The 18,205-nt window shown below is 37.3% G+C and overlaps 1 protein-coding gene across 1 annotated transcript in view; it reads right to left on the bottom strand.

Moving 5' to 3' along the window:
* Nucleotides 1-18,205, bottom strand: part of CUBN (cubilin) — a 257,655-nt gene that overhangs the window by 15,336 nt on the left and 224,114 nt on the right. Inside the window, exon 60 of the mRNA XM_036889071.2 lies at nucleotides 5,534-5,742. Within this exon, the coding sequence (XP_036744966.2) occupies nucleotides 5,534-5,742 (209 nt within the window). The remainder of the gene's footprint in view (nucleotides 1-5,533; nucleotides 5,743-18,205) is intronic.

Below are 18,205 nucleotides of genomic sequence, written 5' to 3'. Positions count from 1 at the left end.
GGTCTCTAGCTGGAGTTTGCATTAGTTCATTCACTGCAACAAGATTTCTCTTAATTGGGCTGCAATACACAGGTTATTGCCTCTGGACAACTGACATTGGCTCCAGGACTCCTGGTAGCTTAAGCCAAATTTTTCTCCACCTGCTTGCCCATTCCCAGATTTCCACAGGGTAGCTCCAGAGAGTGGGTAGCATGTGGTACCATACAAGCTGGAGATGGGAGGACACTGGGACTAAGAAATAAGTGTGCCCTTAGAAGGATGCCCTTAGGATCTGCATAATCGGGAGCTGCTACATTTTGCATTCTGGGGGCATATGTTTCCGGCATAACTGCTTTCTACTTGGAGCTTGAATTATGTTCGAAGTCTTGTGGATGTGAATTAGAGCTGAGAAGAATTTTCTGTTTTCTCAGCTTTTAAAACTCTTTGATAATGGAGTATATTAGACTCTACTTCAGATCTTGAAGAAATTGCACAAATAATTTGATGGAGGACAGTCTCTGACTACAACTACCACAAGATGCTGTACTTTATAAAGCCATTAATCTGAGCAGTAGAAAAAAGTAGGAAGGAAATTTGGGAATTTTAATTTCTATGAAAGTTTAGTGCAAAAGGGCAATAAATTTTGACATTGGGCTTTAATTCTTTTCAGATTTAACTTAATTTTAGACATTAATTTCCTTAGGACTTTCTCTTTTAACATTTCCTTAGGGATTTGATAACAGGAGGATTTTTATTTCTTATTTGGAGCATCTCTATGTTGTATCTTATAGTCATGAATTTTTTTTATTTTACTGAGGAACTTCCATTAAGAGTCTGCAGGACAACACGCCTCAGCATAATTTGGGATGGGAAAGAGAAGAGATAGTTATTTTTCAGGTTTGGAGTTGGATTCTGATCCATTTCAGAACCTTCTGGGAAAAAATAATTATATGGTTCCAGTGGTATTGGGAAGAGCCACAAGATGCAATGATTAGAATCAGCTCCATAAGTGCAGGAATTTTTATGTTGCTGTTGTTATTATTACTACTACATCTCAATGTTCTTCTCAGGGCTTGGAGCAGTATCTGCAGTATAGCAGATGCTCAAAGAACATTTTTGGAATGAATGGATGAATGAACAACTGGTGCTGCCTCAAAAAGATACGAACCCAATGCCTTGATAGACTGCAGACTCCTTCACAAAGATGGATATCTCCTCCTCCCAGTGGCTGACCACAGACTGAACAGGTAAGACTACGGGGTGCAGAGGGAGGTTCTCACAGGGGACAATACCATCCCCCGGGGAGTCTTTTTGCAAAAGTGTGGTGGTTTGGGGCCTTTGCAATAATTTGGAGCTGTAACTGCCACCTTAGTGGTTAGAAGCCACATTGCAGAGTCCCATCCTGCAAATCATAGGACAGTTCTGCTAAGTGAAGATTTATTCTGTCCCACATAACTTCTGAATGTCCTGCCAGACATTGTGTAACAGAAGTGTTCATAATTATTTGATCCCAGAACCTAAATCCATTCTATATATAAACACAAAAATATTTTACACAGTTGTAATATGCACCAAATTTCTAAGAATATTAACTACTATGTAAATTGGAAGAAGACTGTATTTTATTTTGCTTAGAACTATTTATTTTTTAGTTTTTCTACCATTTTGGAAACTCATATTGCAGATGGTGATGCTGTTTTTGGCATTTAAGTTTAACCCATATTAGTTTAAATTTACACTTTTACATTTGCCATGATTCCCCATATAAGAAGAATCTGACTACTTTATCAAGTGACTTAATGTAGTTTTGTCAGAGCACTTACATATTGAAATCTGCACTACTTTATATATTTTCCTTTTATTTCTTCTTTTCATTGTGACTCTGGGAGAAAATCCTGAGGCAAAATACCTTTGAAACTGAAATCAGTCAAAGGGAGAAATAAAGTGGGAGTAACCCGTTTTATTGCCTACAAGCTGTCATCCACTTCTGCTCACCCATGTCTCTCACCACCCAGCTGCAGAAAAAAGGGCCCCCATCCAACCTCTCAGGTCAGATATGCCCTCGCTCCCCCTTGTAATCACCTGTTGATCTGGAGATGGACTACTTCTCTCCACCCCTTGGAAGCACCTATGGATATGGAGATGCACTAAGGCCAGGCAAGAGATTCTGGAAATATTGCAATTTTACCCACATACTTATTAATATTTTGAAATTCTGTACATGGGTAGGCTTTAGCTTGCACATAAGATGACTTTCATTTCATATGGTCAAGAAAACATTGTAAAATACCATCTATTAGAATGGGCACAGACTGAGTTGAGAAGGAACTGGAAAATGTTAGGAAGGAGCCCTCTCTCTTCTGCTAGCTCCACATTTCCTGGCAGAGGAATGTCAGTTAGGCTCACCGTCTTGAGCCCTCTCTGACATTACCTTCACTCCTCACCACAGCAGCTGGGACTTAACTGCTTTGGCAGGTGGGTCTGCCAAGGAGCTGGGGACACACCATGTAGCTCATGGTCCACCCTGACGTGCCCCCCTCAGTAGCCAGCCCCACAGGAAGCATGCCTTTGTGATGTCCCTCCAAACCCAGCTCAGCCATCCCAGGAAGGAAGCCTTTCCCAAGCCCCAAAGTGACATCAATGAGATTCTCTTCTGCCGTACTTTTCTTTGTTGTTCACATTTATCATTTCTGTCACAATGATAATAATTTATATGCTTACAGGTCAGTCATCTCCACGTCACTGACAGCTCCTGGAGGAAATATCTCCAGCTCTCCGTATCCCCAGTGAGGGTACAACGCCTGGCACAGCATCATGCCACACAACTCTTTATGGAGTGCATGTGACATTAATTTCAACAGCAACTGATCATTGAAATACACAGCTCGCTGCTACTGCAGCTATCTTCATGACTTTTCAAGTCAACCCTTTCAAAACTGACAGTGATAGAATTACAAATAAATGATGGAAGTGGCATGTTTTCACTTGTGTATCCACCTACAGAATTGAATTCAAACAACTCTTCTAAAAATTGACTTGATTTTATCTAGGCAATAATCTAAGAGGAATCAATTGTCCCATTTATCATAGAGAATCTCTTTAATAAAGACATTTGTTTCCCATTCCAAGGACTGTTCTTTGATCTTCCGGTTTAGTATAAGCTGGAATATTTGCCAATTGAGGGAAACTGCTTTCCTAAGATGGAAAATAAGTAGGTCAGAACAGATTTTCTTTAAAAAAGAAGAAGGCCTGTTATACTGAAGCTAGACAGTAACTCCCTGTTTCTGGGCATTGCTATTTCTGTCCCAAATGACTTGAAGAAATTCAGAAAATTACTAGTTGTTTTAATGACATTATCAAATTATGTTCAGAAATGGATCTTGAGAATAAATCCAATATCAACCCTCCTCCTGGCAAGACCACACCTCAAATATCCAGCATGAATTTATATTTCTAAGAATCTGCATGCAAGTCAATTATTTTTAATATTTTAAGAAAAGGAGATTCTATGGACTTCATGCCCATATGGAGTTACACAAAGAGGAGGAAAAAGAAGTAAATTTGCTTATAAATTATATTTCAAACACAATGCTGACCACTATTATCTTTATCCTTGAAAGAACCTTGCAAGGTAGATACATTTATGTGATTTTTGCTTGTTTTTTAATAGATGAAGTGATGAAGAATCAGGGAGATGAGGGCATTTGGTGGCAAAACTGGGTTTGAGTCCATTCTATCTGCCTGGAAGCTTCACCTTTCTGTAGAACCAGGGTAGCTCTTGAACAGCCCTGAAGATCAGCTTTACTGCTGCTCTGGCCATTTCGGCCTCATTTTAGAAAAGAATTCAATCTGAACTGATATCTCTAATTTTCATGAACTCCACCTGATCTGGCTGCTGTGCCATTTCAGTTCAATTGTTCTCATCCAGTCTAATGAGTTATTTTATTCCTCTTCACCTCTCTGGTCTCTAATTTACAATTCAAGAGTACATCGCTGGCAAAGCTTGCTTGATTTTAGTGATACTCCACTGTTCCTGAGTCTTACCTTTTTTTCCCTGTGACTTGTCTGTTTCCCAGCCAGCCTCTCCGGTCCTGACTGCTGCACGGTGTGCCTTTCCCAGGAAAGCTGAGTGGGAGTTGGGCTTCCTAACTCCATGTGGTCTCCCTCACAGGAAGTATTGTTTCTCCTGATTTCAGACACCCTCTACCACCTCCCTCTTGTCCTGCTGTCTTCTTGCTGGAGCTCCATTCCATCCTCTGCCCACGGGAGAGCCTAGCAGTCTGTCCTGCTGTCACCCAAACTGAACCAGGACTGTCCAAATACATGGTCTCCTCCTAATGGCACTTACATGCTCCTGGCCCCCTAAGCTTGGACTTTATCACAGTGAAAATATAAGACAGTCTATAATTAAGTGCTCAGATGTATATCCACTCATGACTTTTCCTTCCTTTAAAAAAAAAATACTGGTTCTTAAAATTTTAAGACAATTTTTGAACTTACAAGTTTCTCTTGCACCAGGCTCAACTCCACCATCTCTGCATCCTTCTTATCCAACAGAAACCTCCCCTTAAAGCCTGAACTCCAGACTCCCTCCCTTCCAGTCTGCCCAAATGCTGACTCCAGATTAGTATTCCCAAGACACTGAGCTCATCATATCACTCATTGGAAAGCCTTCGGTCCCTCATTTTCAGTGGCATAATATCTAAATTCAAGAGTCTGACTTTTCAAGATCCTTTCCAATCTGGGTATTTCTGCCCTTAGGTGAACATATTTCTTGCTGGTCGTCAGCAGTGCTGTTATGAAGCAAGGCTCTTCACCCTTCTAAGACGTGCATATTCCAGCTTCTGTGCCTTTTTTTAAATGTTCATCTGGCCCAGAATGCCTTCTCTCCTGGCTTGAATAAGCGTTCCCTCACCCTATGAAGTCTTTCTTATTCACACCAGATTATCATGAACTTTCCTCCCTTTAAACTTGCACACTGCTGCAAGCCTGTGTCCGATGCATCAGCTGGCACTTGAATATTGACTACCCCGAACTGCTTGCTGTTGGCTTGCCTGTGTCCTGTTAGCTCTGCAGTCAGATGTGTGCTCCTCAGGGGCAGAAATCTTAACCTTGTTGTTTCTGCCCTAAGTGTAGTAGTATATATTGACTGATACTACTTAGAATTTTTAATCTGAATACATATAGCCTGACAATACCAAGATTTTTTCAACATCTAAAGGTAATATGGAAAGGAAGTACATAAACTTTATTTTAGGATTTGCTAAATTTTTTCACACAACTTATCTTTCCATAGATCATTTACAAGACATGGATGGACAGGGAGTCTTAAAGCTAATTTTAGAAGCCATGTAAAATTGTTGAGTCATCCATATTAAAGATAATTGGATACAAAGATAGAGCAACTGTGGTATACATTATATCATTGAAGAACAGGTTATTTTAAAAATCAGCAGTACTCAAAATTTTTAGGACTTCCTGTATGGTATAAACTGGAGTAAAACATATACAAGTCTGGATTAGAAGACTCTGTTAAGAAGTGTAACAGCCTTACCTTTACATAATCATAAAGGCATCTTTGAAAAGAACTTGCTGCCTCCAGAGCAAAAGTGTTGAAGGTGAGTTTAATCTGCTTGTTTGCAGGTGCGGTTATAAGCCAGAGGCAGTTTAAGTTCTTGTCGTATCTTCCATTCGAATCAGAATCGGGAGAGGCAAAGGTGTGATTTGAGCCTGTCAGGTAACCCCCGCATCCTTGCCGAGGCCCTGCATTAAAACAAAGACACATCACTACGAGTGATCTTCAGTTTAACAGGAAGTGTTTTAGGACTCTCATCGTTTCCATCTTCCGTGATGCTTTCATGAACATCACCAGGTGTTTGCGGGGCCCCCGTGGCTAACGCACGCGCTGCTGCTCTTGCCTTGGCCTCATCACTCATTTCCTCTCTGCTCCTGTCACCACCCTTCAGTGCTCTGCTAGTTGCCTAGAAAACTACAGGACCATATTTGGCTCTATGTGCATTCTTAGAACTGAAGCTGTGATTTTATTGAGGCATTTTCTATCCGTAAAAAATCCAATTTTATAGAAAATAATTTTGCACAATAAAACTGGTGGAAACTGTGGATATGTTTTGTGTTTATGTTCTGCTTTTATGAACACTATCAGATTGAAAACTGAATGTATGAAGACTTTACCCAGCACGCCAAGAAAACTGGCTCCCAACAAACCTTTTATTTAAATAATTTATTAGAAAGAAGTCAAGAGGCATTTAACACTACAGTCCCATTTATATTAAACCACACTCTATATTGATTTTTTTCTTTTCCAAAAGAAAAGGAAGCTAAAGAAGATAAACTGCATTGGAGAAAAAGTGTACTTTGAAATTCAGAATAAAAATACAAAAGAGAGATAAAGAAAAATCTCAAGATGACTCAATGAGGTACTATGAAAAAATATGGAACAAAATCATCAGAATATAGGATTTGGCTTTGTTTACTCTATAGTCTAGGCCAATACTTCAGAAATGATGTAAGGAGAGCATAAAAGGGAGAAAAACTTGTTGACAATTTTGAAACAGTGAAGAGTAATAAACTCAGAACAACCATAGTAGGAATAGAGGTTAAATAGCTACTCAAAGTAATGTTCATACAGCTTACACTGTATACAAATATAGACCATTGCTAGTTCCAAAGGTAAATGTCACTGACATTGGCCTTCCATCCATTTGTTTCATTCCATGTAACTGTTGACAGAGAAAGGATTGCTTTCAACATTAGGGAGTGCTAAGATTTTGGATTTGGAGCTTGGCAGGAAAACTTAACAATGGCAGCCCTTCTTAAATGCAAAGGGCACTGAACATGCTCTCTCCATTGCTGGTACGTCAGGCAAAACTTCCCCAGAGCTGAAATGGTTCCAAAGGCCCAGTGCCTGATAGATCCATAGATGGTATCTAGGACAAAAATTTCTGAAACTAAAGCAGTGTACAGAGCTATACTACATCTGCTAATCTTGCTCACATGAAATAGGCCTGCAAATTAAAGAAAACTGGAATTTAATGGCTGTTACTCTAGTGTAGACTGATAGTTATGTATGGAAACCATTTAAGCTTACTGACATACAGAACAGGGAAGAACAATTACTTAGGGTATTAATGAATTGATAACTTAGTTTTCTATTAAATATTGTTTTAAGACTCAAGGAAACATTTGGCATTGAGGTGGGAAGAGATGAATGGTGGTCCAGTACCAGTGATAAGATATAAATAATAATGATGATGCAATTTATAAAATGATAAATGTCATAGAGGAGGCAGGAAAGTTGTGTGAGTTTTGCAAGAAAGGAGAGATTATTTCAAGCTATGAGGATCTAGAATGTTCAAGGAAGAGATGACATCTGATTTGGGTCTTGAAGGATAAACAGGACCAGATCATGTAAAATGGGATTGGTACTGACAATTCCAGGCTGAAAGAACCTTATAAATCAAAGATTAAGTGGACAAGACTTTACATGGTATGCATAAGAAAGTATAATTCTGTTTGTAAAAACAATAGAGTACTTGAAGGAGAACAATGAGAAAATTGGATAGGCTGTTCTATTGAGGGTCTCAAATGTCAGATCGTAGAATTTGACCTCGAGACTTCATTCTGTGAACAATGGGGATGCACTTGAGAGGTTTTTTGATCGGAGGAGTGTCACGGAGGAATGCACTTTCATCTGAAAATGTATCTGGTAGTCGCATTGCCTGCATATGAATGGGACTGAAGGGAGGGCAGGTGAGAGGACAGTGCCACGGTCTGGGCTGGAGGCAGCAACAGGCAATGAAGCATGGAGGTTTGTACATAGGAAAATGGTGCTACTGGGCTTTATCCTATTGGTATCAGCTTCAAAACCTAAATGTTAATTTTAAAGCTTCAACCTATATATTTCATCACTACTTGTTTATTTTTACTAATTAATAAGGGTAAAATGACCAATGTACTTGAGCACAGTGACTGCCGTAATACACGTTTACTATTCAATACTACTACTGCTACTAATAGCACAGACACACCCTCCCTCTAGGGAACCCCAGAGCAAGAATCTGTAAATCATTGGTGTGTCCTGGCATAGGTTGAGTAGTAGATTGGATGATTCTTAATTCTCCACTCCCTCTGTCCTAGTGCCTCTTTGCAGTGTACTAGAATGGACAGAGTATATTTTTCTATCCACTTAATGTTAGGTTTGGCCATAGGAATTGCTTTAAACACTGGAATATTAATGGTCATGAAGTAGGAAGAGGTCTTAAATGGGCATGCGTTTTTCTGGCTTGGCCTTTGTGCTCCTGTGATCCACCAAGAGCTCTCGCCCTGAGTAACTGCCAGTGAAAGAGAAAGTGGATTCATCTTGACCTGACCTGAATCCAGCCTGAACTACAGAGACAAGCATAGTCAACCTGCGTCCTGGCACAGATGGGCAAACCAGTTTAGAGACTAATAAGTGATCAAACTAAATACCGTAGGTATAAGCTACTGAACTTTAAATGATTTGTTATGCAGCATTACTGTGGTAATAGCTGACTAATACGTAAATAGCTTGCTTCAGTTATCAAACTGTAATAGAATGCATTGCTTAATTCGTAGAATTTACACACAGAATAATGAAAAGGGAGAACTGACATTATCAGATAGTCTTGGCCAAAATGCTTAAATAATTGAAGTAAACATAACATTATGTGAGTGAATTAGATAATTCACATTGCATATAAACATGCAAAGAGTTAATATATGAATGAATAGTTGAATAATTAAAGTAAGCATAATATTTTATGAGCAAATACATTTTGCTGTTTGTGTAGAGCAAGAAATGGGGTTAAAATTGCTCTAATTCTCCCCAATTCCATGCTTAAATATAGTACACCTGCTCTGTGCTTCCAATCCTTCTGTGGCAAAATGTAAATGTAAATGTTTGTCTTTGGGGAAATACAGAGATGAATATTAACAAAAGAAGGATTCCAGTGCTATTAACATATTACTATTTCTATATTCCCATAATAGCAGGATACATGGGAAGAACAAGGAGAACTCTGACTATGAAATCATTTCATACATAAGAAAAGAATATTTGTTAACCATACTGATATTTTTTAATTCCCCTTTTTTACTAGTATACGACCTTAACCTTGACATGTGATTTAGCATCATAAATCTATCATCTTCATTGTTACTACAAATTTTTCTGCCTTTGAGTAGCTCCCATCCATCAGCACCTACTTCATCAGTCAAGTTGTTTCAGAAATACTTGGTAATGAGACTCCCCAAGTCTGAGGACAAATGTCCTTCTAACCCTCTTCCCCAAATTGGAAACACTTCCTACAAAAGAGCTCTTTCTTAAGGGAAAGAAAATGTTTAGCTAAAGAATTATTGGAAATATAAACCCATAATAAGCAGTGAGATCTAGGTTGAGATCTACTTAATTAAAAATCAATAACTGACTCTTTCATTATTTTCCTCCAGCAGAGTGAAGCTTAAACCAGAATCTGATAGAGTAAGAAATAGTTATATGTCTAAGAGAAAACATGTTGAAGGTTTAGAGTCAGATACATTTCTAAATAATTACCGTGAGATTTGACACTTTTATGGCTGACATTTTACAGAGGACTTCTGGATGGGATCTCTATCGGCCCCTGAACAAGCACCACTTGGACAGAGGGGAGATGGCTAGCATACTTACAGATAAAGATTGGCTTGGCTTCAGGCATTGTCCTGTTCCCCAGTGAGCCAGCTGGGGCCTTAGGCTACAGTGGCAGGAAGCAGAACATGAACTCATTTGAAGCTGGTGCCTTGGGGAAATGGGAGCTCACCAAGATAGCTTCATTTCAACCACAAAGGACATAGGGCTACAGCTCCATAATCCTTTCTTTGGATAAATCTTCCTGTGATTTTCAAGGCTGCAGCATATAATTGCCCTAAAGCAATGAATTCATTTTAAAAAGTTCAGCTGGTTTCCAGATGACCATGCTTTGTTTTGTCTTCTAAAAATAAACTAGATTTATTATTTTGCTCTCTAACCTCAAAAACATACAGTCTTTTAGGTATTATATTTATGCTAAGAATATAACAATTTTCCTAATGCAAGAAAAAAAAATCTTAATGGTTTTCCTAACAGACATTGCATTTTTTTATTCTTTTTTAGTAACTTCACTTAATTTGACTCATTTTAGGTACCTTAATCTGAAACCCAGTCTGATTTACCTTAGAATGTGTATTTTGTCTGGTAACATTTGGGAAGCAGAAGACTAACATACTAAAAGAGAGGTAATTTAAGCAACTAATCAGTAGTTCTAGTCACTACAAAAAGAGGAATACATAAAGAACTAAGGATAAGGAGAATTTTTATCATTGTATTTTACTTTGCATTATTAAGGTGTGGGTAAAATTGTAACATTTCCAGAATATCTCACCTAGCTTTAGTACATCTGCATATCAACAGGTGCTCAAGGGTGGAGAGAAGTATGGCTTTAGTATATTTGCATCATTCCTCACGGGTGGAGAGAAGTTCATCTCCATATCAATGGGTGATTACCTGGGCAACAGAGGGCTTATCTGTACCTGAGAGGTGAGGGGAGGGCTGGTTTTGCTTCTGCTGGAGCAGGAAAGAGAGAAGGGCCCAGACTACAGTTTGTAAGCAATAAATGAATTTTAAACTTTATTTCTTCCTTTGACTGATTTTGGTTTTTGGAGGTATTTTGCCCTGGGATTTCCTCTCCCTGGACTTACATCAGGCATTACAGAAAACACCTTATGTATGCATCATTAGTCCCAGGATACTTCATGAGAAGCATTCTCACTGATTTTGAAATTTTAAAGATAACTTAGCAAAGTGAAGTGATCACATCAAATGATGCAGGAAAAGGATTTGACAAAATTCAACACACATTCATGATACAATCTCTCAGCAAACTTTGAATAGAAGGGAATCCTCTCAATTTGATAAAGAGCATCTAATAGGGAAAAATTTACAAGGATAGCAATCTAGTCCAGGTGGCTCCCTTCTGCTTCTCTTCTTAGCAAAGACAACAGAAACTCCCTTACCTTCCCACTCTGCCAGGCACTCACTCCCTAAACTCACTCCCCCTTGCTTGCTCATTTGCTGTGCACGTAGAAATGTTGCAGATACCAAAGCAGAAAGATATATATTGCTCCCCTTGCCTCTTTGTTCAGGGCTCAGACCTCGGGAGATTACTCCCCTCTGAGCCCGCTGGTGTAAAAATAAAACCTCAACACTCCAAGACCTCCGAGTGCCACTTGGTTCTTCCATCAGCGATCCAGTCCAGGTTTCTCAGGTTTTTCCATAATACATCTACAAAAATCATACAGCTAACATGATACTTAATGGTGAAAAATTAAACGTTTTCCTCCTAGGATCAAAAACAAGGCAAGGATATTTTTTCTCAGGACTCTGATCCAGCATAATATTGGAATTCTTGCCAGTTAATAGGCAAGAAAAATAAACAGACTGGATAGGAAGAAATAAAATTGCCACTATTTGCAGATGTAGAAAATCCTAAGGAAATTATATAAAAAATTCTTAGGATAAGTGAGTTCAGCAGTAAGTCAGGGTATAAGAAAAATACACAAAAATCAATCACATTTCTATATACTAACAATGAACATGTGGAAACCACAATTAAAAATGCTGATAGAATCTGGACCTGAGTACCACCTTTTGAATAAGCCCACCCACCATCTCAGAGAGATCTAGGTGTCATCTTACCTAGGCTACAAGCATTCTCCAGAGGACATGTCAGCAAGCCACAAGCCCCCCTTGCCCCTGACCCTCCCCTCAAGGAGCCTGCCAAAAACCCTGGCCATAAAAAGCCTCTTGACCTGTTAGAGACTCTCTTTCCTTTGTTCTGCTGGCCAGGACAGAGGGGGCCCTCTCGGGTTCAGAAGTAAACCTGCTTGGGCTGTAGAGTTCACATCCCCTCTTCTTTCATTATCTCCTCTTTTTCTTTAATCTATCCCTTTCAAACACAATTGCTTCAAAGAAAATGAAGTACTTAAGTAAATACTCAATGGAACATATACAGGATCTGTGTACTGAAAATTACAAAATGATGAAAGAAATCAAAGACGACCTAACTAAATGAAGAGAAATATATGTTCATGGACTGGAAGACTCAACATAGTAAAGATGTCATTTATTCCTAAATTGATACATAAGTTTAACACAATTCCTATCAAAACTCCAGCAAGACTTTTCTGTTTACATTAAGAAAGCTTACTTTTAAAAGAAGAATCAAGTTGGAGGAACCATTCCATCTGATATTAATTTAAGCCTTTCCCTATACTATAGGAAGCAAGACAGTGTGATTTTGTAGAGTTAGACATGTAGATCAATGAAATAGATAGAGGACCCAGAAATAGATCCACACAAACAAGCTTAACTGATTTTTTTACAAAGTGCAAATGAAGTTCGATGGACAAAGGAAAGTCATTTCAGCAAATGGTGCTAAAGTAATTAGCTTCCAGAGGAAAAAAAAACTAACTTCAACCTAAATCTCAGACCTTAAACAAAAATTAGCTCAAACTGGATCATAGACATAAACAAAAAATGTAAAACTTTTAGAAGAAATCATAGCAGAAGATCTTTGGAACCTCAGGATAGGCAAAGAATTCTTAGCCTTAATTGCAAAAGTATGATCTATAAAAGGAGAAACTGATGAACTGGACTTTATAAAAACTAAAAATATTATTCTAAGAAAGGCCCTGTTATGAGGATCAAAAGGCAAGCTATAGACAGGGAGAAAACATTTGCAAACCACATGTCTGAGAAAGGACTACTACTGAAGATATATAAAATATAAAAGACTCTCAAAGTAGAGAGCAGTAGAAAAACAATCCAATTAGAAAATTATCAAAAGGCATGAACAGACATTTCATCAAAGAAGATATACATGTGACAAAAACACACATGAAAAGTATTCACCATTAGGGAAATGCAAATTAAAACCACAGTGAGGTATCAGTATACACCTATCAGAATGGCTCAAATGCACACACACACGCACACAGATAGTACAGCAGCCTGTGATGACATGATGGGGTGGGCAAAAAGGGCAGCACAGAAAGTAACCACAGACTTTCTAGCCAAAATGATAGAAGCCAGATGACAATGGATTATCATCCTAAAGTGCTGTGTGAAAATAAGTGCCAAACTAAACTTTGATACTGAGAGAAAATATCCCATGAAATTTAACACAAATAAAGTCATTTTCAGAACAGCAAAACCAAAAGAAAAGTGTTGTTTTTTTTTTACCAGATTTGCAACAAATAAAAAAAGGAATTCTTCAAAAAGAAAAAAGCTGATCCCAGTTTTTCTGGAAATCAGAAGAAATCAGTGGAAGCTCAGAAATTCACAAAGAAAAAAACAACAGCAATGGTAAATATACATAATTACTAATTGCATAAAGGAATAAAAATGTTTTATGTGTTTAACATGTAGAATTAAAATAATTGCCATTAATAGCACAAAAGAAATGAGTAAATGGATTTAAAATGTTCTAAGATTCTTTGACTTATCAGATTAAAATTAAAATTAAATTTAAATTAGATTCTAATGAGTCCAGGCTGAATGTTGTGATCTCTATGGTAACTACTTAAAGAAGAGTAACAGAATGTATAAATAATGATAATAAAAAGGAGAGTTATAGAAACTGATTAATTCAGAAAGTCAGGAAAGGCTAAAGGAACCTAAGAATAGACACTAAATGATACAATGGTTGATTTAATTCTAGTACTGTTAGTAATTTTATTAGGTATAAACACATTTGATTCTGTAATAGAAAAACTAAAACAAAACCCTAATGTATTCTTCAGTATAGAGAAAGGTTGAAAGTGGTGAAGTTGAAAATACACCATGCATGCCTGAAAGAAGAAGCTGTATTAACTCAGAAAATGTTGACATGAAAGCAAGAAGCATTAAAAAAGACATTGCATAATGATACAAGTCAATTCACCAGAAAGATAAAATTTTATCTCTGTATGTGCCACAATCCATTGCCTCAAAGTAAAAAAGCAAAACTCTAGTCCAGACCCTTCTGCTGAACTTCTGTTTTCTTATCTGAATACCTATAGGACATTAACTGGATGCCTTAATGGCACCAAGTTCTCCATATCTAAACCAAAAATCATTATTTTCTCCTTAGAAACCTGATCCTCTACTGCACTACTGTGTCATACTGATTCTACATTGTATTTCTCCTTTCAGCCCCTTCTTTATTTTCACATTGCCACTGCTTCCGTCATCCCATGACTAAAACTATTAACATGCTTTATTCCTAATTTTTCCCTGCCTAAAACGCTGCTCCTACTTCAAAACCTCATCCTCAGGAAACTAGAATGTGCCTCCTAAAAACAACTCTAGTTAGGTCGTAGTACTCCCAAGCTCAAAATCATGAATGGTTCCTCTCTGCATGTGATACAAAGCCCTGGGTGCAGAGTCCCTGCCTAGCTCTGCTGTCTCAGCAACTTGTTCTCCACCTTATGCCCCAGAAAGCATTACCAAACAATGAGCAGGTCAGTCTAGCCTCTGAAATGGGAAGTACCTGCAACTTTGTACATGCCTTTTCTTCCCCATAGAAGTTCTGTTTTCCCAACAATGCCTTCTCATCCTCTAAGGATATATAGCTCAAAACGACTACCTTCTAAATGAGTGCTGGGGGGAGTTTTCATGCAATCTTCACAACAACCCAATGGGGTACTTACTATTAGTGTTCCCATTGTACAGATGAGAAAATCAAGACATAGGATAAGTAAATTGTCCAAGGTCAAACAAAGAGCTGGTTTTGAACCTAAGACACCTAGCTCCAGGGCTTACGCTTACCACTACATTATAATTCAGGGTTCACATTCTCCATGATGCTTTCTCTAACAATGCAGTGCCCTCTCTACCCCATGCCAAAGTAGCACAGATCTCTTCTTTTATGCCTCCACTATCCTTGGCACATTTTTCTGTCAAAAAAAATTTATCATTCCAAGTTTATAGTTACTTGCTGACTCTTACTTGAGTGAACTTCTCAAGAATAGGGACCTTGTTAAATTCATCTTTTTATCCCTAAAGAAAAGCTTGTTGCCTGAATGAAAGGTAGCTGGTGAATATAGTTGAATAAACAATGAAGGAATGAATAGAAAATATAAATAGTTCTTATGAGAGGGATTTTTGCTTCTAGTCTAAATTAAACTTACCAGGGGAATGTTTTGCAGTTAAATATATTTCTTGATTTATAAAGTTGTTACCACATTATAAGCACATAGTATACATGTGCACATACACATGTATGTGCATTTTTTAACAAAATTACTTTTTGGTCTTATGTATTACCCTGTTCTTAAGGGTAATTTAGTTGACTTTTGTGGCATATTTGATTGTAAAGAAACAATTAGCAGAATAATAATAAAAATATCACCAAACAATTTATGACACTGCCTAGGGGTTAGTTTTTGGTAGGAAAATGTTCTTTTAGCTAAAAATTTGCGATGATAAATGATGTTAGGCTTCTTAAGAAAATTTAGTCTCTGAGTATTCAATTTCAGCAGGTAGAACAAACAAAATGATTATAAATTCAGAATACATTAATGTGCAGCTACACTATTTGAAAGAAGTATGACTTTATTTACTCAACATTGACAATTATAAAATCAGAAGTTATCAAAAACTTTTAGAAGTTCTGTTGAGAGTAGGATTAGTAGCAATATGCTTTTTAGTGGTCATAAAATAGGTGAAATTCATAAAACCTAACCAAGTATCCAGTAGCTTTTTAATAGAGATTTAAACAAGGACATGGGGTTGTTTTATTGTTCTTGTTGGTATATTAGATTGTGCATTGTGTTATTGATACTTTAAATTTTATTGCTCTGGTGGTGGTAGTATTCAGTGGAGATGGGGATTAACTTGCTCATTACTTGTCATAACTTATGAAGTGACCTTGGTAAGTCACTTAATTTCTTTGTGACTTAGCTCCTCAATTTGAAAACTAAACTGTGTAAAATTACCAATGAGGGTTGCTACCATAGAAATAAATGTCCAAACTCCTTCATTTTGTTAAGATCCTGTGGTAAGGAATTTTACTAAATTGGAGATCATCATTTAGGGCTAGAGGTTTTTTAACCCTTGGTAAATAACAGATGCATTACCCTTATTTGCAATACAATTACTGTGCTTTTTCTTTATCAATATGCCACACAAAGCTGGTAAGATAGATGTGACATTTGTCAACAACAGAAATATAATGGGCTTTCACTGCATATGTATTGTGTATAATAATATATATAAAATTATAATTATAATATGGTTATATTATACATATATATGGATATTATGTATACATATATAATACCATTTGTAAAATATATTATCAGTATTATAAATTTTGTAATATATACTAAATGTTTATATAAACGTATATGTATTATATAACATAAATATAATAGAAACATAACTATTTTATAATACACAATTATATGAATATAAATATACTATATACTATAAATATATGATTATACTATATTATGTTATTTATAAATAGTGCATTTTATTTAAAAATCTATTATGGAAAGGAGGAAACAATGACTGCTGAAGTCTATGCAATACTGATGCAGTGACAGTACATTACTGTTTGGGCCTAGGTGCAAACTGGAAAGCTGCTCCTAGAGAGTAGGCAGTATCAAATGAGAAGATGAAAGAGGAGAAAAGTAGCTCTGTCTCCCCAAAGAATATAAAAAGAAATGGCTTGCCTTTCAGAAAACTCACCCCATAATTGCTCTTTGTCCCTGGGTATACTTACTGATAGCTACAGAAGCATGTGGGCTGATTAGGAAACTGATGAATTTAGGAGACAGTCACAGTGGTTAAAAGCTTCGCTTTACCCCTTAACAAACGCTGTGAGTCACTGCAAATTACTTAATTTATTTCCTCCTTTATAAAGCAGGATCATCTTTGTCTCACAGTGGTTTTGAGGATTAGATGAGATCATCAGTGTAAAGTCCTCTGCTATATCTGGCACATAGTCGATGGTTAGTGACAGGTGGCCATTATCCTTATGCACTGGGAATTTGTGACACTTCCCTTGGGAGTGAGCAGACCATAAAGCTACCACACAAAATTCACAGATTTTTCATGTATCAGAACACAGAGAAGAACGCAGTTCCATAGCCCTAATGTTTTCTTTCTAAACAATTGATTTGCAACCAAAGAATTTTTTAAAATACTAATTGCTGACCAAATAAATAAGTTTACTTTCATGTTCCAGGGAACACTCCCTCCCTCAGGCTAGGTGGTCGAATAAGGAGAGCAAGTATTATAAGGACTCTCTGGCTATAAATAATTTAACCCAAACATCCAGTGATCTGAGACAAAACTGGGTTGCATTTTGAGGAGGGCTGGTGTGGCTTAGGTTTTGCAGAATTGCTTCCCAGCTCTTGTTCACTCGAACGTTTTATAAAGTGTTGTTTTATGATTTACCACTGACGCAACTTTATCACTTAGCTTGGTCTCCACAATGCTGCATGGTTTTATTTTTCCAGTGACAGCTCTGTGCTTCAAGACCAGCGGCAGCAATCTGGTCATTCCAGGGGACTGGGGCGCAAACTCTGATGCTGGAATATATTTTAATAAAAACTTACTTTCTTTTTGCTGATCTGGAGCTTTAGTCCTGTCTCCTTATTTTTATAAGATTGTGGTGAACAAAGCATATGTTGGTTTATTGTATTCTCACATTCTCAGTTCAGTAAAAACGCTTTTCAGTAAAACCCACAAAAAGTAAATTGCAGATAACCTTGTCTTTGACATTGTCTCCCAAAAGAAGTCCAATCGCCAGCGAAAGTTAAAGAGTTAAGAAGGATGGAAATCAGCTTAATTTAGTTTTCTGCAAATGGGTTTGCAATTTCCACTCATCTCCTTTTTAGACTTCATCAGAGGGAGCAAAGGACATGAGGAGAACAGACAATTGCTTTTGAGTAATAGCCCTGCTATTGTTAAACTGAGGGTTTTTTGAGCAGTGCTATATAAAATTATTCAACTTATAATTCAACTATCTTCTTGCAGTCGAGCTTTTAAAAGTAATATGGTTGGCACCTTCTATCAGGCTGCTAAGAAGCACATGGAGATACGTACACATTGATATTTGGTAACACTGAAAGTTTTTAAGTTTATTCCTTATTGTTTAAACAGAGGTTTAGGATGCCTCTCAAA

The sequence above is a fragment of the Manis pentadactyla genome, chromosome 3, assembly GCF_030020395.1.
Source record: "Manis pentadactyla isolate mManPen7 chromosome 3, mManPen7.hap1, whole genome shotgun sequence".
Lineage (NCBI taxonomy): Eukaryota > Metazoa > Chordata > Mammalia > Pholidota > Manidae > Manis > Manis pentadactyla.
This window is presented reverse-complemented; position numbering and strand designations above follow the sequence as displayed.